Here is a 24,852-nt window from a genome sequence, read left to right on the forward strand (position 1 = left end):
AATCGTATTCTACGCGTTAAAATTAACATCTTTAACATGTTACGCATAACGCATAATATATATATATATATATATATATATATATATATATATATATATATATATTAATTGACTTTTTCACTAAAATATTATTTTCTACAATATTATATGTATGTGTATATATATATATATATATATATATATATATATATATTTATCATAAAATATATATTAATCGATTTTTTATAAAATAAAAAATGTTTTTCTCTATTAATTACATTTTTTTATTTAATTAATTGAAAGACGATTCAAATAAAATCACATACATCATATGCTCTATTACAATATGAATAGTGATATGAATATAGTGATATCATATGCCCTGAGATCTTTGAAAAGTAGGATACGGCAAATAAAACGAATTATTCGCGTTATTTACGTCACTGATAGCTCATCGAATATTTTGTCGTGAAAACATGAAGCGGAAGCGGAGGCCGATACACCTCTTACCTACCTCCTCGGCGTTCTTTATTTTTACGCGCGCGTGTCTGTCCCAGAAACGGCAAGCCGGGGGAAGTCGAAAGCTCGGCGATATTTCCAGCATGGCTTGACGTTGCTGAAACTTGCAGAAAATTACACGCTCTCCTTTGTCTATTGTCGAGACAATTCAGTCGCTTTCGCATTCAAAGCGTGACCAATAGCGAGAGAAGCGCCGAAACTCTCCGGAAGATGTGGGTTTTCGTCGGAGTTAGCGAACGCGGCACTCCGTCGGCGAATACAAATCAGGTCATCCTGGTATATGTACCGCTTGCCTCATATATAGATATCTATGTGTGTATATATACATATATATATATATACACACACACACACCTCTCGGCTTCCTCTCGCGCGGAGAATACCTGTCCGTTTCTGTCCACTCACTACTGGCTGCCGGAAGTTGCCGCAACGAATGTGCGGCCACCCACGATCGATCGAGGGATCTCCCCCGATACGACGAGGATCATTTACTTTATTATCACGAGAAACAACATAACACGTTGGGGCATGACAGTAGCTGGAGAAAAGAAACGGTTCAATACTTTTCTGATCAATATTCTGGACTATGAAGTTCAAGTTTCATTCAATCTATCCCCCTTCTATGTCTTTGCGATATCTTTGCCGCGATACTAACGATCGGTAATCGCTATCGCCCCACGGAATCTCTTGCCTTTCACGTTCGTCAAATTATCGGGCTTAATTGCTAGGAAGATTCAGCTGCATTTTCAAGATCCGATCTCTCGCTTAAACCTCTGCATCATTAAAGGCGGTTCAAGGTTTGTGAGTTCGCGGAAATTAGGTCGCGACCGCTAATAAGGAGAGAGAGGAATTTAATCTTTCTGCTAAATCCAAGTTTTAACAATTAACGAAAATAACGAATAAATCCCATTATACATTGCATCTTAATTGATTAGTAAATGGAAGTCTTTAAAAGATCTTTCATAAAAAAAAAATATTAATATAATAAAATAACAAAAGGCTCCTAGATTAATAAACAATCGATAAGAAGGGTTTAAGAAATAAATAAAAGATATTCGTATAACAATCAAATACATAGAAAAAACAAAACCGCGACATAAAAGTTAATAAATTAGATTTAAAAATTGATGACACAATAACATAAATAAAGAGAAGTTAAATAAAAAAAATATTGTCCGATTTAAAAGTAGAGATATGTTCCCCCACGCGAAGAAAATCTACTAATTAATTCAATTTTCACTATAATTTTGTTCATTTCTTGAAAAGACTGATATATGCTAATTATTTGGGAGAAAAATATTCATTACAAACATTAATTGCTTCATTCATTTACACACAAGTGCCGACCATCATCATGATCCCAATAGCCTCGCTGCCAAATTTCCGTTGGCAGATCGGCAATAAATAGTCGCCATCGAGGCGACGACAGCCGCGAAGGGTCGAATCAAAGATCGAAAGGCAATCTAACTACAGTCGACACAGTGACGGTTTCGTTAACGGCCGTTTCGTTCCGCGGTACCTCCTCTCGGGCAAAACGTCACGATCTACGACCATCAAAGTCTCGTTTCCGTATCCGAGAGGATACCGGACCACGCTGTCCGTCGCGATAAATCTCGGAGGTGATCGATCAATCCAGGGGAAAGAGCGACGGCAAAATCCCGGACTCCCCGCTCCGGTCCGCGTAATCACGCTTATTTTAGACCGGCGAGTTGTTTTTCACGCGTTCGATTAACGCGCAAATAACATTTACGCCGATGCAATCTATGTGTTTTTCTCCCCTTTTTTTTTTGCAGCTCGTGACTAAATTTGTCGCCGTTTATTAATAAATTATTGTTTATTCGCTGGCAAGTCAATCATTGCAATTTTTTTTAACACGTGTACGCGAATAAGACAGGATATATTATTTGTACGTGTCGATTATTTTTGTGATGACCCAACACGCCAATATTTAATGTAATTACAGCCTAAAAAATATACGTTATAAATATACAGCATATTTTTAATCCTCGCACGTGCGAGAGAGGAAAGAAAGGGTTTCAAGATGAAGACATTTCCCTGCTGCCGACACACTGTAACGTGAAGGCGAACGCGAGACAACTCGGTAGACGTTATTCCGTTGCCGATCCTTCCCTCTCCTCGTGCTTGTTCACCACGTGCGCCTTATCGGGTCCATCGTCCGTGCAAAGTTCGCTCGCTCGGGGATTAATTAAGAAACGTGATTTCTGCAATTTCAAGAGCCGCCGCCGCTACGATTATAGCAATCGCTGTCGAGTGTCAGACTGAGTGAATGAGGTTCAAAGATCGTCGAATGATTCACGCTGCCTACGCGATTTACTACGCTGCTGTAAGTGAGAGTTTCGCCCGCCCGTCATAAACAACCGATAGACCGGCTGCAAACAGCTGCTTGTTTGTCACAAACAAGCGGCTCCGCCGATTAATCCGTCCTATCTCGTTTCACTCCTTAGTCATGCCAATCAAACGTCTTGTCTCCACGTTAGAGGTGTATATTTTTTTTTTTCTAATGGAAAAATTCACGAGACGCTTATGGTATCCTGCATTATTGTATCTTGCTATATTTGATTTCTAATTTTATTTTAATTATATATAAGATTAAACTTTTCCACTGCATCGCTCTTAAAATTAATAATGAAAGGAAAATATCCAAATTAAAGCAATCGCCCCAATGCGTGACCATAAAAATACATTAAGATTGGTCTTCCTTGTTATTCTAATAGCTTAATGGCGCATGCTGTTAGCAAACAGTTTGAGAATTATAGCTATGATAACGCGTTTTTTCCGCGATTAACGCAAGAATTGACAAAGTCACGCAATGCTCTAACCGCGGCGATCGGTAATTAGCCGCGATCGGTTTTGTTTTTCCTTCACTGTAAGATGCTATGATCGATAAAACGCAGTCGAGAGTTCGAGAGAACGTTTATCAGCACAGTCCGTAAGACGCGATATCGCTCGAATTCCCGGTTAATTAGTCACGTAAGCGCTAAATCCCGTAACCGACAATCGGCGCGCTCTGGAATTCGATGATCGGGCGACGGAATTTTACGCAGTGGACGTTGATCGTTGCGTAGATGGACTCGATGAACAGCTGATTGCCAATTAATTGACGCGTGTGAGATCGTATCAAAACAACAACACACAGAGAACATAAATACCGCGAGGAATTTTATTTTTGTAAAGAAAATAAGAATGCAATGTCTTATAAGTCTTGTGTAATTCGAGATTCACTTTATTTAAATTGATATCTCTGGAGGAATTAAAGTCAATGCTTTCATAACAGAAAAAAAAGAGAGAGGTCTTTAATTATCGTAAAAATTAATAACAATCGAATAGGTTCGTCGGAAAAGAGGATAAAGAGTAAAAAATAATGTTGATGCTTCGCAATGCATGTTGCAATGGACGCAATTTCGATTATTATGACAATTGCGCGCGACACAGTTTGTAGACGCTCCTTTATTTGCGCCTTTGTATGCCGTTCCATAGATCTCTCCCTCTCTCTCTCTCTCTCTCTCTTGCACGCATCCATTAATTAGTCGTGCATTTATTTAGCGTTACACGAATGTGTGGCCGCTGCTCTTTCGGCTCGCTCGGCGATCCAACAAAGGCGAGATAGTTATTGTTACGATAATTTTATCGCGTATCATTATGACACACGGGCGTCGTGTGACGGTGCACCTTGCTTGCGTGGGGGCTACGTTTCCTATGGTGGTATGGCGCGACCACTGTGTATAGCTACGTATATTCGAGTTACGGTTTGCGGTTAAGAAAGCCACGATACGTTATTCCTTTCGTAAAGCGGTAGTCATTCGCCGTCGTAATAAACGGTCCTGATAAATGAATAATAACGAGCTCACGCACACGAAACATGGCTTGTGTACATTCAGTATGGAGGTCTAATATGGGGGTTGAAGGAATTATAATGCCTCTCTCTTCGATTCTAGCATTTTCGTCCGGAATTCTGAACAAAAATCTGAATTAAATTACCGTACAATTATCATCAGTAAATCATCGATATAAGTAGTTTCTTCACGAAGTACCGAGAATTATCTTCACCGTCATATATTCGAAGCAATTCGGATGTCATGTATTTAAATAATATGAATATCCTTATCCGTTCTAAATCCATTCTAGATATTTATTTCTCTCTTAATGGTTTACTTTTTGTTCAGAATTATTTGAACGGATAAACTTATAATTTTTAACGAATATAATCTCAGATACATTTATAATTATATCTAAATATAATTCTACAGTTTTTAAATTCATTCGAAAAAATTCTACTGTGGATGATTTATCTGTGTATCTATTCACGGAATTTATTCCGGAGAAATTGTAACAGAGAAATAGAGAAGGAAAAAGAGATGATCGTTTCTCTCGTCTGCTGCATCGCGAATGAATTATGATGCCTTAATGCGCCATATATTTCTGCTTTCGCGTTCCCGGTTTCCCGGCACCGATCTGACCATTCGATTCCCACGATTCGACTCGAGCCGCGGAACAATCGCGAACGCGCGAGCGGCAATTCCGGCCGGATTAATCATCCGTGACCGATTTTCCAGCAGATTTTCTGGCACCGACGCGACGTATCTATGTAAAGCGATGCGGATAAAGCCGCTCTAGAGAAGACGCGCGCCATCCGCTTATATACCGGGTGAGCTAAATACGCCCCTTCCGCATTGTGAGGCGACTCCGTCGAGCCGCGCCGTGGGTAGAGTCTCGAGTCGCGCGACCCCGATTTCGCACATCCTTAATTACGCCAGTCACCACCATCCAGCTCGCGCATCTGCGCGACTCGATCATCTTCTATTACATGTGAATTGCGAAATTAAAGGAAAGTCGTTTACATGTCTGACACTCTGTGCTCTACTTCCTATACGTCAATTTTCCCATCGATATTTCGATATTGCGTATGTATTATTGTGTTTGTTTATTTTCTTTACCATAAATATTTTATAAATTTTCATGCTCCCTGGCGTTTACTGTCAAACCTCGCTAAATAATAAGAGAAAGAATATCACCGTTGCATTATTTTTTTTAAATCAAATTATTTAAAATACTGCTGTATCTCTTGCTAATCCTTTTGTCATAGCCAAAGAACAATATAATACTATAAGGGAAGAGAACTAAGATGTCAACGACGCGCGAAAAGAAAATATTCCGCGGTCGAATTTCAGAATCTGCGTTATCATCATTTCGCTTAGGAGGAGGAGATTGACGGCGACGAGACGATTAGGAACGTGGAAGGGACCGGGGAAGGGGAGGGAGGGAGGGAGAGGGGGAGAGACGACAACGACGCGATCATGCAAACAATGATTCGACTGTTCTCACCGTGTTGCGCGTATTTGAAAATTGCGAGCGGCCTTCGCCGAGAGAGCCGCGATCGAGAGAAAGAGAAAGGGGGCGACGGGGGAGGGATGGGACGCGACGGAAATTGCGGGGGAATCCGTCCGAAGGGGAACAAGGATTTCTGTTCATTGACATACCAGAACAACCGGCTGATTTCGCAAAAAGTGTATTCTCTTCGGCGGAGAAATTCTCTCTATGTCGTGTGTCGGACTACGACAGCAAAGCATACGACGTGTCAAGTTGTTGTTGTTGTTGTTGTTGTCACGCATGTTTCTCTCTCCTCCCGCTTGATGTAAAAATATTTTGAATTTCGTGAAAATGGACGTAGGGGAAAATATTATTGCATCATCAACAATATTTTCCCAAACGTGAAATCTTTTTGCGATTTACGCGAGGATAGGTCTTATAATGATACGCCATTCACACAATACATTTCATAGTATTCGTGTTTTCAAAATATCTTGATATCGCGTCCGACCGGCCTTGTGTCTAAGCATTGATTTCTCCGGCTTTTTTTCACGTCTCGGTTATACAATAAAAGCAATACGGCTATATCTTAAAAGACATCTGAACGCTTAATCCGTAAACAGTTTCTCGGCCTCGGAGGTTTCTTAAAGAAAAACAAAAAAAACCGCCAAAGTCAAAAAACTTTTTACGATGTTCTTCTCTTTTGTGTCCCCTGTCTTCTTTACACCACACTTCCGGTCTTTCTAAAATATTTTACAAGCCCGGGACACACATGATGTACATATTTCGCGCACGTTATTGCCAATCAATGGTCAGCAAGCGAATGCGGGTTCCGGTCCTTTGAATCTAACGATCGTTTACGAGGATATTTTTACACGAATGTAAACACGTCATCATCTTGTTCGTCAATGTTGCTGCCGATTAATCGACGCGATCAATTAATATTCTATCAATTGTTCGAACAATGTTGTTGTTTCGCTTTCGCTCATCAATATGTCTTATTTATTCGCGACCATCTCTCTTACGATACGGCAAAGTCCAAGGGAATATCCGCCGCGTTTGTTGTCGACTCTTCCGCAAATCGCAGCCTATTATAGCGTTCGGTGAATAATTGCCGGTCGTTATATATTGTTGTTATGCGCGCTGAAGCATTCCGGCGAGTTCTCTCTTTCTCGTCGTGGAAACGTTCGCTTCGATATATCACGCCGTGTGGACATTCCCCCCTGCCAGAGCCGACCTTCCTCCGTCTGAAAAACTAGATAAAAACGGAAAAACAACAGGAGGAACAGCTGGCATTCTCAAGCCGTAGGCAAACCGATAGATCGATTGCGTAAGTTTATTTGTTTGACGTTATCTAAAGTATACTCCGTGGATTGTAAAGATCTGTTTAGGACGCGGGCAGAGAGAGTGCGGAAATATGGTTTGGAAAATTGTCGGATGTACACACGAGGTCCCAAAAACTACGGGAGGTCCGTGTCGGAAAAATTTGGTGGAAAGCTGAGAAAGGAACGTCCCGAAAGTTTCCGTTCATCCCGAACATAATCCCTCTAGGCGCCTTCCGTAGGTTCAGCGTGTCCGGGCATCGCCCCTCCCCCTAATTAATTATCGTCCTTGGTTGCCTTATCGTCGTACACGCATCCACTAACGTTTTCCTCGTACGGATCACGCGGAGAGACGCCACCGTCATGCGTCATTACACAACATCATTGTACAATATTTGCCGTGTGATTTTGCAGATATATAGACGAGCGAGAGCGTGTACACATTACGCGGATTGCCAGGCGATGACGTAGTGCATTCCTGAGATTACAGGTAGACTACTTTTCCGAAACGCGCAGCCAGATAAACGGTTGCGCCTTCTCTCTCTCTCTCTCTCTCTCTCTCTCTTTCTCCTCTATCGATCCCGGGAACACGACGCTTGTCCGCCGCACGAGAGTCGCGGGCGAGAGGGTTATCTATCGACGGCGTCAGGAAGATTTACGGAGAAGGGAACCCGCGGCCGCGCCGTCGACGATGATCAACGATCACACTCCGTGCACTCTCGATCGTTCCGTTTGTATTAATAAATTATAAACGGACGGATGTCGGGGATATCCGAAGTAACTGGACTACAGGGTATTGGAATGTGGAATGTAAAAAAAAATATATGAGTGTATTATATAGGACAGTTTCTTTCTTCGATCAATATTCTACAGAAATCTCTGACGAGAAAGTATATCTTTCTACTACGTCGATTATTTTAATGATCGAATGGAGAGACGCGTATATATGTATAAGTAGAGATGTATGTTCTTCTCTCTTTTTCGGAGACGTCCGCATTTTTACGTTCATTCAAAAAAAAAAAATCATCTCTTTTTCCTGGAAAAAGTTGAAAGGCACCGAAGAGTGCGTACGCACCACACACACACACACACACACACACACACGCGCACGCACGCACGCACACACAGATAACGGGAAAAAAAGGGCGGGAAGAGAAGAGAGGATCTCCGAGAGGATTCCGAAATCCGGGCCGAGGCGCATACCAACAACCTCGCCGCACCACGGGACGCATCACGGCCGCTTTTCGAAGTCTCGGAGGAATCCGAGAACCGACCGGATGCAACTCCAGAATGGGAATGCAAGCGACGCAGCGCGCGGCACGGCACGGTACGACGGCATAGCATGGCATGGCATGGCATGGCGCGCGTATGAGACTCCGTTACTCGTATCGGGTATTTCCCAGAACACGACTATAAACAAACAAACACATCGGAGTCGGAGGGTTAGGGAGGGGCGGGAGCGTGAGAGGTAACGAAAGAGAGAGAGAGAGAGAGAGAGAGAACGAATATCGCCGCGCGTGTGATCAGTGCGCTCCCTTCCAAGGCGAGAATGCACCGACGAGGAACCAAACCCCTCTCGCCCCCTATCTCCTCCCCCCGCCGCCGGACGCGGGAAAGAGGAGAGAGAGGGAGATAGGAGGACAGGAGGGGTGGATTCTGGCGCCGTCGTTTGAGCAACTCCACCAACTCCGGCGATCGGTGCATGCGCCGTGCGTGGGGTTTCCCTGGTTTCCCCCATCCGTTGGGCGCGAAATCGTCCTGTCCCCTACCATATGGGCGCGCGCGCGCGCACAGCTTCCCCTCCGGCGGTGCTCGCTCGAGATCGCAACGTAAAGTCGTCGCGAGCGATGTGACAAACGGTCGACGCTGTTCATCATCGATAATGCGAAGGGAGAATACTCGCGAGAAGGATCCTTCAACTTTAATAGAGAAAATGGGCATCTCGATCCTTGATTCGGAATCGATTTCGCTTCTTTCTCTCTCTAACGGCGGCTATACATCGAGGTCTCTATATACTCTCTAACGCCGTACGACGGCTCGTATAATTTTCATTCTCCCAAACTCCCCGACGCATTCCCGAGATCATCGATTGTCAAACTGTCGATGCGTGGAATGCGGGAAACGACGCGAGGAAGCGCGCTACTACGAGGAGGAGACGCGTCCTCCCGGTGCTTTCGTTGCAATTTTCGCACTTGACCGCAGGGGTAAGCGTGCTTTACGATCCGCGGTAAGATTACCGGCGCGGAAGGGGTGCCGGGGGAGCCCCTGGCGCGCGGGCCTCCCCACCATCGCCGGCTTCCCTCGGATCCCGGCGCGACAGTGGGGAACACGGGTCGGGTCCAAGGTAGGGCAGGGAGGGGAGGACGCTTGCCGCCAACTCGGGCGCTGCCGTGGTGGGGAGAAAGCGCGGGTTAGCAGCCGGGATACGCCAACCGTCGGATTCAGTAAGCGAACGGCTCTTAACGGCCACGAACGTGTTTTTCGTTCTTCGGTTCCCGCGCATGCATATATATACGACAATATATATGTACCATCCGAGACTGACCCGCGAGAAACAACGCTGTCGTCGGGTATACGCAGTCGGTGATCGGCGACCACGACGACGTGACAGTCAGATCGTACAACAACAACAACAACCGCGACACAGATCCGCTTTTCAAGTTTCATCGCTACATCATTATCCGTCTACATACTCGCACCCAATTCCGCGATCAAAAAAAAAAGTTGTTCTTCCATCCCGCTCTACAACAATATCATCCCCGTCATTTCGGTTTCGGTCCTTCATCTTCGTTCCCGCAACTGTGGCTTTAATCAATCAAACTGGATTCCAACAAGCAGTACGTGTCGCGATTACATCGCGGCTACCGGAGGCTTAAGAAACTATTCAAGGTAAGCAGAGACCTTTACTTTCTTCTCTCGGTCGATTCGTCTCGCGTATATATCTCATCATAATAAATCGTCTTGAGGCAGATCGAAGGGGCGCGATAGTATACACACATACGGTGGTTAAGTAGTTAGCTCCGCTACAGAAACGCGAGATCAGTGTGACAGTTTACTCGCGGTAGAGATATGCGGTAATCGATGTAATGGCTCGAAATTCGGATGGATCTGCTTGAATTTTGGTTTCGACGATCGTCCATCGTTGCGTCTCGAACGAGACGCCGAGGCAAGTAGGATTATATATCGAGATAGAGAGAAACGCTTTGACTTGTCTCGATATACGTACATATGTATATATAACACGGAGAGGAAACGCGCGCGTGATAAGCGATCGGAGCAAGCGACGATGACGAGGCTGTTTGTAAATGCCGATGTTGCCGAGGCGAAGATTTAGCGTCTAACGTTTCCCGTTTGCTCGATCAGGAAATATTCGCCGTGAATGCGGAAACTTTGAAGTATCTTCTTACAGAGTCCACATTCTTCTTCGCTAGCTGTAGGAACAATATTTATTTTGATATGAAACATATATATATATATATATATATATATATATATATATATATATATTCGATAACAAGAATACGCTCGTATAAGTCGCGAAATAAATTGGTGTTTACGCAAGTATTATTAAACTTCAAAAGTGAATGCGAGATCTGACGAAGAGCGAAACTCGTTCTTTTTCGGGAGAAAGAGGGAAACGGACGGTTCTCGATAAAATAAATAACGGGGGACGAGGAGGGGCGAAAGGGAGAAAGAGAGAAAGCGAGAGGTTAATATACTGCCTCGCGGCATGAATAATTTACACTCGCTCGAATTTAAATAAATTCGTTCACCGTCGACTTCGAAAAACCGTACGACCGGGGGTCGATTCGAGGGGGGGAGGACCCTCGAAAGTTGTTTACAGTCGCAGTTAATTTTAAACGAATTCGCCGGATATCGCGGATGTCACGTTCGTTATCGCGGGGTTATTCATATTATTCTGCGAAATTACTTAGAGACCCGTCAATTAAGTCAACGCGCGATGCGGCAACGCTCGTAAACAACGCGTGACGTAAGCTAGAAATAATATAGCATTGCGAGGAAATAGCGAGGATAACACGATAGGAGAAAAGCCACAATTTGTAAAAAAAAAAAAATTTCATTTCACATTTGTCAATCGAAAAATTGATCTCGACTCTTTCGCAGAAATTCGACAATAATTGCGACGATAATTTCGATCGAAATTTCACCTCGCCGAGGTTTTGAGCCGTTTTATTTAAGTAGCAAACTTGAGGATACGAATCTGATAACAGGCATCGCGTCTTCTCTCCCCGACTCTATCAGTTTGTCGCGCGTGCGATATCCTGTCCGGTGGCCGAAAATAGAAATAAAAAAAAGGGAAAAAAAAGAGATTATCAAAACTGACCGGAGGCCGTAAGGTCATGGCACGTGAACCGCGAATGATCGAACGAGATTCCGTCACGCCCGCGTGTGAAGAGAATGCCGTTGTATAAGCGGCGTCCGAAAAAACATGTTTGGTCCGCGATCGCTCGTTTATGCGATATATTGTGTGAAAAGGAAAACAGACTTTAAAGGCCTCGAGAGCCTCGATCATTGGATGACATTATCTCGATGACGTTGCGGAGATAAAAATAAAAAGAAATAATGAGAGAGGCTGGCGAAGTGTCGATTTTTTTTTGTTGTTATTATCCCGCCGCTTGTATAATTCCTCTCTGACGCTACTCGACGTAAACACAAACAGACCGTGCGCGCGAACGTTACGGTAGATAATGCTCCTATTAATGTATCATAATGCAAATACCAACGCTGGCAAAATTATGATCTACGTGAGGGGGAAGCTACCTCACTCTGGATTAAACCACCCTGCTCGTATCTAGCGCATAATTCTCGAAACTTTGCTCGGGTTATACGATGGAGAGCAAGGAAACGCGGGAAACTCACCTCGAGAGTTGCATGCGAATGGAAAAACAATTCAGGGTACTCGCGTAGTGCAACGAAACTACGCGATATTGTAAGTGCTCTTATGTTTAAACAATCTCGCATTTTCTTTATTTTTACTTTTCTTTTCAATGAAAAATATATATAATTTACATAATTAGCGCACTCTTTAGAATTGTATAATTAGAAATTAACCTAGTATATTTTATTATATTAATTTCACATTTATTCCGCATCGCATATCTATACGTGTATCGCGGTCCCGTTAATTCTCAAGTATCCAATTTAACAATATATATGCACACTTAGCTATATATTTGCCTATATGCACGCTCTACGGCAATAACGGTACATACGTGCATTAGAAACGTTGTTGCCGCGCGTCTTTATCCCCCTCTTCCTCCTTGACCCTTATCCCGCTTATGTTCGGAAAATACACCTTCGATAGAGCGTGTGTGTTTTCGAATAAAAAGATTATTTTTAAGACCTCGAACTAGCGTCTCATCTGTTTTCGAGGCAGATAGCAACAAAGTCGAAATATATTACATAGATCGACTGTTGCTTTGTTAAAATCTCTTACCCTTGAAATCGAGCCTCTACATACGCACTTGACTTTCCCGTAGAAGGACTTTGTAACCAGCCACCTTCTTCTCCAAAGTAGAATTTAATCTCATGCTTATTAATTACTCATGTATATTTTTTCATTGACATAGATCCATAAAATGGCCGAAAATCTAAATTAGAAAAGAATCTCATTATCTGATTTCGCGATCTCTGATAAGGCGATTAATATTATGATCGATATAAACACTTAACATATCGTTGCAAGTCTTATCGCATTTCTTCCACTAACACGATATTATTGATCTATATTTTGAACTTATCGCCTAATTTTTTCTTGATACTTGGAAGTCTGGCTCTTTATTTATCACTACTCGTGTTGTCGCACACGTATCGCGTACTTTGTACTTTCATTTATTCGCTCGGGGAAAACATTTATTGCAAAGTCTAATAAATATTTTCTCTCTCGCTTGTAATCAACGAATTTTAATTAATGAGTTTTATAATTAAGAATATGTATATACCGAGTTCTCTCTCTCTCTCTCTCTTACTATTTGTTCTCGTTCTATTAATATGCTTATTTTTCGTAAGCCTATCTTTGTCTCGTTGCATTCGCGACGAGACGAGAGGGAGTCTTATGTCCTACTAGAACCGCCGCGGACAAACCGTATTCTATTCAATTCCATTCTCCCTCGGTCTCTCTCCGTCAAACGAACGCTTTTACTCGTCGGGCATCGGCGGCGCGTGATCCAATTTAGCAACGTTCGCTCGCTCACTCGCGACACGTTTCTCAGCGTCTGCGAATGCAAAACATCTCATTCACGAGCAAAAGTGCTGCGCCAATAGGCGTAGTCCCTTACCTGCGAGAGCGGCAAAAACGAGAGTAGCGGCGCGCGAAAGAGAGACAGAGAGAGAGAGAGAGAGAGAAAGGACGCGAGAGAAAAGAGGAGGGGAGGTGGGTGGGCGACGACGGCGGATATACAGAGAGCATCGCACTCTCCTTCGCCTTCCCTCATCCTCCGCTCGTCTCGCGAAGGGATAGAGAGAGGAAATGGTAAAACTACGCGTATCGAGAGAGAACGTCATAAGAGGAGAGGAGAGAAAGAAAGAGAAGAGACGATGATGGAGAAAAGACGGCAGAATGTACAAGAGAGAGAGAGAGAGAGAGAGAGAGAAAGAGAGAGAGAGAGAGAAAGAGGAGACGAGCACGAGGCTAAAATTAGAATGTCCGTTGGAATGCCGCTGGATGGTAGTGGCGTATACAGGATGATTCAGCGAGTGAGATAAAGAAAGAGAGAGAGAAGGAAAGAGTAAAGATATGCGCGGATAGTTTATTTCGTCCTGGGACGAGGCCCCTAAGGACGCGTAGCGGATATGCGACGAAGAACGAGCGCCTACTCGGTATGCTGGGGGTACCGGAAAGCGGTCGATCTTGTGTGTGTTGTGCGCAAGCCTCTCTCTCTCTCTCTCTCTCTTTCTCTTTTCTTTGCCATTTTCTTTTCTCCGGCGCTGCTCCTTTTTCGCACGCCTTTTATACTCTCGTCGTCGGAAATAGATTCGCGTATCGACGCGCTCCAAGAATAGTCTTTAACCTTTTCGTCGCGAGATACGAAACGAATAGAGCAGTAGTCACTGCAATAGTGTATGTAACGCTAGCGCGATTTGCACAGTGTGCTATTTTCAAATAGAACATTATTTTCTCCATGCGATATTTTTGTGCTCTCATAACTTATTTATATTTATATTCGATTACTGGAATCTACAAATAGAAATTATTCGTTCTCTCATTAACAATGATAAAGTAATGCTGGCAAAAATATTCTCGTGATTAAAAAAAAAAAAATTATGCCCGTAATATATTTTTTTTTTAATATTCTTTTACTTAGGACTCCGACAGATTCTAAATCCTCCACTGACGCGATCCTCGCGCGCGTACTCGTTCTATAAATAGCAGTTACAAAATTTTGCGGGACCGTGGGTCGCCGGCCACATCCTCTCGGAGGGCCTTTGCTCAATCGGCCGAAATTCAAATATCGCCGATTGCTTTTCAAATACTTCAGCGAAATACCCCACTCCTGTTCGCGCAAACCGCCACGGTATCTGCGATCTAAGCAAATCTTCCTAGGTCATTCCACGGTGGACTGTCGCTCGCGTATCGATTATTTCTTCGATATACTCGAGGTCCCCACCTCGTCTCGATATCTGACGATCGAGGCGAGGCTTCGCATTTGCGGAACGCTCGGTATTTGGTGCCTCGGTGGTTGAATTATATCGTCGTCTTCGTCGTCTTCGTCGTCGGCACGCGGGGAGGCAATGTGAAGGAGAACTGGCGGCAAAAGGAATAGATAAGCAAATAAATAAACTAGCGGGGCAAGGCGGAGTCAAGGCGAGAAAGAGAGAGAAAGAGAGAGAAGAAAGCGAATAGGGCCGCTGATTCTCGGGCGAATGCTCGTCGACGAGGTCGACGGCCTGACACGGATGGTTGACGCCGTGGGGCCCGCCTCGTAACCGGCCTGGGAAGAAGAAGAAGAAGAAGAAGAAGAAGAAGAAGAAGAAGAAGAACGAGAAAAGGTAGATAAAGAGAGGAAAGGAAAGGGCCCGCCGCTGTGGGTTTTCGCCCTCCGCGAAGACGGTACCACCCGGCTCGGTGATCACTCTGGGTCAGCCAGCAGAGCCCCTCCGTAGTCCGGTATTAGACCTCTCTTTATAGATTATAGAGGGAAGACGTTAAAATATATAATTCTACAGAGTTTACCGCGATCGCTTTCTCTAAATACCTTCAAGATAAATGAGCAGTTTATTCTTCGACCGATTTTGAGTGGATTTACCGTGACATCGATAGCTCTTATCAACTTAGCTCTCTCCATTGAGTACACCGCGAGTGCTTCCTCGAGTATATACTATATATCCCCATTTCTGTCGACCTCATATGGTTCTTCTCCCCCCTTTCTTCCATCCATCGTAAACGAGTGATCGATGGCCGACGACGACGGGCGGGTAGCACGAAATTAGGGCGTTGCGTATTTATCGCTTCTATCTCGCCGCTATTTACCGTACCTGCGGCTTTTCGTCGCCGACCCTGGGCTTTTATCGTCCGTCCGTTTCTCTCCCCTTTCTCGTGCCGTTATGACTTGTACGACACACGACCGATATTTTTTATTAGATTTCTTTCGCGCGCCGTTAATCCGTGGCTTCTTCGCACCCCGCGATTTATTGCCTCCTCGATTTCTATTTTTATCTTCGTTATTATTGACTCCACCAGAGTCAATTAATTGTTTTAAGAGACACTCGATGTGTTTATTCGAAATCGATCAGCAAAAATATACGTCGGTTTATTTTTATTTTTTTTTTTTTTTAATTTTTAGCGAGATTTTTGTTTGTTTATTTTTTTATGCATTTTTCTTGCCGAACGATTTCATTAATATTCTAATCTTATTTATTGTACTATGAAAATTTTTTGATTTTAAAGAAAATTTTTCGATACAAATATATCCGTAGTATTTGTTTTTTAATTTTCTCTCTTTTTTTCTCTGTCACTGTATTTTTAAGAGGATACTTATTTCAAGATTTAGAGAAACGCTTTTCTCTCTTCCTTTTCTTCATCTGCGAAGAAACTCGACGCCGGAGTAATGCGTAATATTTGTTGGTCATCGTCGCCCTCGTTGCATCTCTAACAAATGCGAAGTGCTTCATTAAGGCGAGCTGGGAAAATCATAAAAAGTCGAATGCTCGATGAAGTGATAAAACTTCATTCGCCTGCACCGTTGTTATACAAACAACAATGCCCGTCCGTGTTTTTCGTCCATTCTCTCGTTTTACGATTTCTGAGAGGGTTTTACGGTTTATTTTTATTAGCGGCTTCTTTTTCACCCTTCGTGCCAGGGGTTCGCGCGCCGAAAATTACGACAGGCCGCAAGAAAAGGGCGGGTAAAATAAGAAATGCCGATCCGCGTTTATCGTCGTCGACTTATGCAATTCTCGCCGAAATCGCCCCTAGCCTGCGATAAATCGCTCGTCTCGGGAAAACAATTGCGAAAACACGTGTAGCCGAGATCAACTCGGCTCGCGAGCAATTCATTACCGATCGTTCCTCTCTCGTCATATCATTCCTCACGCGTGACTTTGTTGTCCGCGATTATTATTATTTTTATCGGATATCGATTCTTCATCGCTACGGACTCAGAAACAGATTCGCGAGGAGTGTTTCTCCTTGTCGAACAGCTGTCGCAAATAATCGTAAAGCTGGATTCAACGAGCTGCGGATATAAGGCTGTCGCCAGTTGCAGTTTCGCGTCATCCATCATCCCATGATTTCCAGTAGAGTAGACGTAATTATTCCGTCATTATTTAGTTCTGATAAGTTATCCGCAAAGATTAATGATATGGATATATAATCAAGAATGTATAGTCGAGTTTGTAACGTTTGGTGCTCTTTATTTTTATTTTATTTTGCGACAGGTGTTTGTGACGATGGCAATCGAGTTGTTGGAATTTTTCCTTTAATTAAAAAGACTCGCTAAGTAAAAAACACTGTAAAAGTAGAAAGGGGATTTTTAGGACATCTTGTTTAGCTCAAAGTTTGAAGCTTAGATTTTTCTATTTTACAATATCTTTTTTTTTTTTTTATCAATATGAAGACTCTTGAAAGAAAGGAGGATGAATAAAGAATTGCCGCGCATCCTGTCGAGGGCGGGAAACCTGTTGCGATGCTTTGTACATACGAGACTCTACGGGGATCGTTTTTCGGCGGAAGTGCAATGATAATGACGGCGGAAAGAAGAGAGCTCGATCGTCTTTCGAGCCGGAAATGAGGGACGATTAGTAGGACGGCACGGTAAAGGGACATTTATCTCGCGAGAACACGCGCGGATCGTGATCCTTCCTCTTCGGGAACGGAAATACTCGGGCACTCGACACGTTCTATCCGGGGGCCGGTTTCAGATCTTCTCACCCCTTCGACCATTGAATTTCATACCTCTCTAAACGTAGCAGTAGTTAATACGTCTTCAACCCCCTGCGAGCAGGTACCAGGTAGAGAACATCTGTTGCTCAACCTGTATCGCGCTATAATACCTTTTTACACTCCAGTACCGATCCCTTTGCGATTTTTTTTCTGTTACGAGAAGAGGAAGAACCGGAGGTCGCGCGCGTGAGAGAGCGGCCCAGTCGTTTAGCGTATTATAAAGAGCGTCTCGCAAACGGGTCGCAATTACGCACTACATCACGTTTTGTCTCTCTCTCTCTCTCTCTCTCTCTGTCTCGAGAGAGAAAGAGGTAGCTGACAATAATATCGTTCCGTTGTAACGAAGGAAATCCGTCGGGGAAAACGGCTCGTTCCTGTTCCTTCCGATATTGCGTCGCAATCTTGTTAACGGTAGCGGCGCTTCTCATCCCCTTCCCCTCGATACATCTTGAAATTCTCATCATTATAAAACCATTCTGCAAACGTGCAAATGTATTCAACCAGCGCTACTCATTAAATTCTAACGCGGATTAAAATATTGCCTCGTCTATATACATGTATAGCTTGTGAGTTTCGAAAGAGCGGATGCGCTTCCGCAAAAAAATAAATAAATATATATATATATATATATATATATATATATATATATACATATGTATATATATGGAAATGGCGAAACGCGCGCGATTAATCTCGTAAACTTTGGACTTCGGTCGTGTGTGCAGCCTTGATCTTCTAGTGCGCGTGGGCCGTGCGTGCACGCGCGAATGCGTTTCTACTTTTCTGCGTGGCTCGAACGACGACGCCTCTGTCCTCCTCCCGCCTCTGTCATCATCCTCTGACCCGCACGGCGCGACCACGTGTCGGCCGGTCGGTCGGTCAGTCGCGGTTGACGTCATGCTTCCGGTACGTGATTTCCTGGTACCGGACGACCGTTGGCGGATGAGAGGAGTTAAATGCCGGACACGGGAGGTTCGTGCCTCCTCCTCTGCGCGAATGTCTCTCGCGTCTTCCGGAGCGGAAAGGATAATGAGGCCGCAGCGCGCGAACGTGCGCGGCGAGGGGGCGAAGAGGCGATCGTCTTAACGTTGTCGAATCCCGCGATTTTCCGATTCCCGCGATTATCGCTCGTTCTTTTCTTCTTTTTCTTTTTTTTTTTTTTTCTTCATTCTCGACCGTAAGATAATCGGAGAAACTTAGACCTGCCTTAATTTTAAATTAATCTCGCAATTGGAAACAAAACGACAGTTATCACGCGTGTAACTTTTGACTCGCGACATTATTATCAAGTTTATATTACAGCCGACGTGTTATCAGTATAAAGTTACAAGTCGACAAGGTTGTAGGTTCCACTTGGCAAATCGCTATCCGCTCGCGAAAATAGAACGATCAAAGACAGTGTGCCTGACAAGTGGTGTATATTTGATTGCAGCGTGTGGCGAACCAGGCGCTTACCGCTTCGCCACAGCCGGCAGTAACGGTGGAGGGGCCGGTGTCTAGAATGTCTCCACCGACGAACGACGTGACCAATGGTGTGGTGGCGCCTCCCAGCACCCTGGCGCCCCGGGTTCCACCGACGACGAACCCGACCCTCACCACCATCAACCCACCAACGCACAAGCGTACTCCAAAGGACTTCATCTTCGGCAAGGTGATTGGTGAAGGAAGCTTCTCTACCGTAAGTCTCTTTTTTTGCACTTCTTTATATTTAATATAAAGTAAAAAGAGATTTTTGTAATTAATTATGAAAATAATAAAGAAGAAATAACTGAGCACGAATTTTCTTCGACTCGACAGGTTTATCTTGCCAAAGATATCCATACCAGCAAGGAGTACGCGATCAAGGTATGCGAGAAGCGTCACATACTCAAGGAGAAGAAGTCAGAGTACGTGAAGCGCGAGAAGGATGTGCTGAACATGCTCGCGGACGCCAAGCACTCGTTCGTGCGTTTGTTCTGCACCTTCCAGGATAGTGAGAGACTCTACTTCGTCCTGTCGTACGCTAAAAACGGCGAGCTCCTGCCGTACATCAACAAGGTGGGCTCCTTCGACATCGAGTGCACCAAGTTTTATTCGGCCGAGATTCTGCGCGGTCTCGAGTACCTACACGGTCTCGGTATCATTCACCGGGATCTCAAGCCGGAGAACATTCTGCTGGACGAGAAGATGCACGTGCTAATAACCGACTTCGGCAGCGCCAAGATTCTCGACGATCCAGAAACGGTGCTGACGAAGACGACGACGACGACGACTGCCTCGGACGGAGATCCAGACGCCCAGCAGCAACAGCAATACCGCAGGGAACGCAGGGGCTCCTTTGTCGGTACCGCTCAATACGTGTCACCGGAGTTACTGACCGACAAGACGGCGAGCAGGGCGTCCGATCTCTGGGCCCTGGGCTGTATCGTCTACCAGATGGTCGCCGGCCTGCCGCCTTTCCGCTCCAGGAGCGAGTACATGATATTCCAAAAGATCCTGAAACTCGAATACGAAATACCGGACGGTTTCTGCGAGCTCGCAAAGTCGCTTGTCAGTCAACTCCTAGTTCTGGAGCCGACACAGCGATTGGGCGCTCTGGATGAGCATGGCGCCGGTTATCCCAGCATTCGGGCGCATCCCTTCTTCGAGGGCGTCGATTTCGAGACCCTCCATGAGCAGACACCACCACCAATCTATCCGTATCTTCCTGGCACGTCGGAGCACGAAGAATTGAGATCGCAGTACAGAGTGCCCGACAATCTCGAACCCGGTTTGGACGACAAACAGCTCACTAGACTCCTAGGACTGGGCATCGGCGAGGATACGGACGATGACGATGATGTCACCACCAATACTACCGGTGTGGAACAGAGCGTCGTCAACAAACCCGTCAGCAAGACTATCACGGCCGCGGTGAAGCCAATAAGAAGACGGATCAACAACAACATCGACGGCGGCGCCAAAATTGCCGATCTGACGCCGGAGCAGATCAGGATGCGGCTGGAGAAACAACGCGCCACGAATCAGTGGGACACCTTCGTCGAAGGCAATCTGATATTGAAGCAGGGCTTTATCAACAAAAGAAAGGGTCTGTTCACCAGACGGAGAATGCTCCTACTCACTACCGGACCGCATCTATACTACATTGATCCCATCAATATGGTGCTCAAAGGCGAGATACCCTGGAGCCCTGAATTGAGGGTTGAGCCGAAAAATTTCAAAATCTTCTTCGTTCATACGGTGAGTGTTTTTGAATTATTATAGTAAGAGAAAAATAATAGATGAGACACGCACACATATTGTATTTTTATACAATTCTGATAAAAATTACAAAATCGTATTTGAAGATGCTTCAAACTATTCTATCTATACCTATATTGAAGATGCAACATATCTAAATTTCTATCTTCCTACTGTTTACAGCCAAACAGGACGTACTATCTCGAAGATCCCGAGGGATTTGCATTGGAATGGTGCAGAGCTATCGAAGAGATGCGGGTCCATTGTTACGGCCTGCAGGAGACGACCGCCGCTTAGAAAGGGACGCTCGGGAGAGATTCGAAACACAGAACATATAGTGAGCAATGATAAAGTCAGTGAGTGGCGATCACTAAGATCGATCCGTTCCCGACGAGAAAAGACGGCGAACCGATTGTTCGCGTATATAGCCCATTGTAAAAAATAGACTAGTAGACTCGCGCGCTGAACCGCGCTCTGTACAGTTTAGGCAAAAATTCATTAGGTAAAAATTCCGAAATACGATCTCTCCGTCGTCGAGAATCATTGTGCGATGTTTATTATCTTATTTACATTTCGTTATTTATTGTCAGACTCTTTAAAAAGAATCGCATCACCCGCGAGAGAAACGCACGATACGCGCGGCTGTTCCGAGCTGCGCGTGTAAAAGAAAGAACGACGGAGGATTAGAGAAATTTTTAGCTAAGGCTTGCGGCTGTGTGTATTCGCAGCATCTGCTGCCGTGCGACGTACTCAACTTAGGCGTGAGATCGAGATCGCCTGGGGGCAAAGAAAAATAAAGTCCACACACCCATAAATTTCGATTTGTTTAGTATTCTCGCGATACACACGTAATCCCATATATGATCAAATTTTTATTCGAATTGGAAGCTTTTGAGAAATCACAGCCCACGTCAGGCATCTCGTAAAGCGTCGCACGGCGCTATTATAGTTTATTATACTTTATTCCTAAGTGTAGTCAAATTCACACGCGTCGGCGCAATATTTAGGTAAAATTAAAAACGAGATCCCAGCGTACGTCGCTCCACGAATTAGAAGTCAATTTAGTCGAGGTTAGCCAAAAAGTAAACGAAAAATGCAATGGAGGATAACAAGTTACTATGCAGCTTTAACGAAATGTTTACGTTGCCTGAAAAGGATCCCCGGAATCTCGCGACGTTCCGGCGATCTTTGCTCTCTTCGCTCTGTTACACACACACACACACACACACACACACATAAATAGTATTCGTCACATTGTCCATCGTCATTCCCCCTTACTCTCGTTCGTACTCTTGTTTCCCTTCGTAAATATTTTCTGTAAATATTATTTTGTAGCACGTTTCTACGAAGAGCAGGCCGCGTAAAAGCACTATCCTGTAACATAGTAAATACGTAAGTAGGAAAAAAGGAAGTATCGTTGTCTTACCAAATGATATGTTTTTGTCCCTGCCTAGTTCCACTTTTCGTCATGGTTTTCGCGGACTCGAGCGTGTGCGATCGGTGATTAGGTGAAAATTATTGAAAAAAGGGAGAGATCGGTCTTTGTGTATTCCTTTCCGCACGTTCGTTCGTACAAAGAGGAAGCGGTGGAGAACACGGGCTATATAACGAGAAACGAGAAAAAAGGACTTCGTTTTCCCTCCTTTGCAAAAGACTTTACACACCTGAGAAAGAACCTTAGATAGCAATATGGACTCATGTTTGAGAGTTGCTAGCTTTAAGAGACGCTAGTAAAATTTGTTTAGAGCGTATTGTCGTTGTCATTAGTGCGATTATTATGATATAATTTTTAGCGAAATTACGATTATTATCGCTCGCGTATAATTGTTGCAGTCGAGTATGCATACGAGTATTACGAGTATTCATTTTTTCCCTCGCATATAAAATATAAATTAGATATTTAATTATTATATGACCTCGCTTTTTGTTAATTTATTCCTATCTTTACTTGCCTCGAATTATTTATTTTCTATTATTATTATTTTCCTTCTTTTTAAATATCGCGAGAATCGTAGCGCACTCGTCGTAGATAGAGATTACAGAGACTAGTGTTACTATGTCGCTACTACCACACACACACACATACACACTCTGCGACTATATTTACTATTTATCTTATTATATATATATCGCTCTTACTACTATTATCTATTACTATTACTATCGCCACTGCGTTGTTGCTATACGTTACTGCGTACATATATATATTATATATATTCTATATTATACGTCAACTATTGTCGTTAGACTTAGCTGTTTTTAAGTATAAACGTTTATTGTAAATACGTACTGCCGCGTTGATAAGAGGGAAAATCGAGGCGCGATTCGACTAGAAATATCGCAATCGAGCCGTAAACCGAACGTGTACATAAAGTTGTATATTACTAAATATATACGCCCAAGAAAAGATATACAGATATATTATATATACATATGTATAAAATATTTATGAGACAGAAATGTGAATAATAGATAGGGAAAGTCACCGTGTATAAACGTTTCGTAGATTAAAAAACCGCGCTTAGATTTAATTCTCGTTAATCCTCGGTACGGCTCGTTCGCGATTCCGCTATAACGAAAGAATCTCCTTTAGTCGTCCCTCCCCTTCTTTCTCTCTCGCACGATGCAGAGACATAAACAGGGTATTGGGAGGACGATTGGAACGGTTGATCGGTGGTTGCGCGCGTTGCGCCGTGCAATGTTCGAAAAAATGGTGATTCGTTTTTTTACGGATCGGCATTGTCCTCGCTTGCCCAGTGGCTTTGTCAAAATGACCGCTTTTGGCGGGCCGCGCACGGTGCGAGCGGACGAAAACGGAGAACGGGTGATCAACCATCGTCGTGTCCCGATCAGACTCCTCTTTCTTTTTTCTAGTGAGAACCGATCGCGAGAGAGAAAATAATCCTAGTTAAAAATTTTGCTTCAAGTGAATTGCGCCTCGATTTTAGCAGCATCGTAATCTCTCCATCGCAAACGAAGCACGTGCTTTTGTCGCGGAACCCTTTGGTTTATATATATATATATATATATATATATATATATATATATATATATATAAATATATCGTGCGCGAAGTCTTTATATATATATTTTTTCGAACGTAGGTAAATATAATATATTATATATAATATATTTCCCAGTATATGTAAATATATATCATACACGCATCAACGTTGTGCTTCTTTTCCGCAGAGAGAGAGACTACGAACTACAAATCCGATCGCCAATCTCGTATCACATATACACATATACACACACATATACATATACATATGTCAAAATCTTTTCCTTTTCTATATACGAGATAGGGAGAACGGATCGAGCGCGTCGTTTCCATCGCGGCAAACTTTGCAGGTTCTACGTTTTATGTAGGCATTGCAAACTTTCAGATGGGAACGCGTGCTTCTTCTCAGGGGTAGTCGATGGGGAAATCGATGACGCATCGATCTTTCGAAGAGGGCTAGAGGTATTGACAAACATCTTGTTTTGCATCGTCAAACATCGCTCTCGAGATTCCTATCGCCTTCTTCGGACTCAGTGCGTTAAAAAATGCCCCCTTCTCACTATATTATATCATAATAAGTTAGTCGATTCGAACATGACTTCGTAAGGAGACATGGCGGGGCGCTACGTTTACTAAGAGAAGACATAGTTAATTTAATTAAGCTAGAAAGAGTCGCCCAGAGGAGATGAATACTTAAATCGGAATCCTTACCGCGGAACCGTATGAATCTGCGAAATACGCAAGCAATAACAGCAAGGCCTTGCGAATATTCAGATGCCTATTGTTTCGATACAGCAGAAACGCTTCAACTATAAAAAATTGCAGTATTACTAAATGTATACAGATTAATTATAATATATATACGACACGTACACACAGACACACTTATAATACACTTATACGTACAAACACACATCGTCAATGTACACTCGCGCAACCTACGAGAAGACTTTGTAAATAGTTAGAATGTAATTGATATTATAGGCGCCAAGATCTATTAAGGATAACATCAAATTTATTTATAGTAAATTTTCCGAAATACCGCATAAAAAAAAACTTGTGTTCTCTCATTTTGCAAA

At 43.6% G+C, this 24,852-nt stretch overlaps 2 protein-coding genes across 7 annotated transcripts in view; both read left to right on the top strand.

Annotated features, from left to right (window-relative positions):
* The window catches only part of LOC126849880 (3-phosphoinositide-dependent protein kinase 1), a 287,984-nt gene extending 263,155 nt beyond the window's left edge, over positions 1 to 24,829 (top strand). For 2 of the 5 annotated variants that reach the window (XM_050592218.1, XM_050592219.1), the window contains exons 3-5: positions 18,983 to 19,228; positions 19,348 to 20,769; positions 20,953 to 24,829. In XM_050592218.1, coding sequence (XP_050448175.1) covers positions 18,983 to 19,228; positions 19,348 to 20,769; positions 20,953 to 21,066 — 1,782 coding nt within the window. In that variant the 3' untranslated portion in view covers positions 21,067 to 24,829. Of the gene's footprint in view, positions 1 to 9,552; positions 10,038 to 10,114; positions 10,315 to 14,849; positions 15,159 to 18,982; positions 19,229 to 19,347; positions 20,770 to 20,952 lie in introns of those variants that run through there. The other 3 variants (XM_050592220.1, XM_050592222.1, XM_050592221.1) reach the window with 3 other exon arrangements.
* The window catches only part of LOC126849903 (dexamethasone-induced Ras-related protein 1), a 460,128-nt gene that overhangs the window by 230,768 nt on the left and 204,508 nt on the right, over positions 1 to 24,852 (top strand). The gene's annotated exons all lie outside the window — the stretch shown is intronic.

Source organism: Cataglyphis hispanica, chromosome 5, assembly GCF_021464435.1.
Source record: "Cataglyphis hispanica isolate Lineage 1 chromosome 5, ULB_Chis1_1.0, whole genome shotgun sequence".
NCBI lineage: Eukaryota > Metazoa > Arthropoda > Insecta > Hymenoptera > Formicidae > Cataglyphis > Cataglyphis hispanica.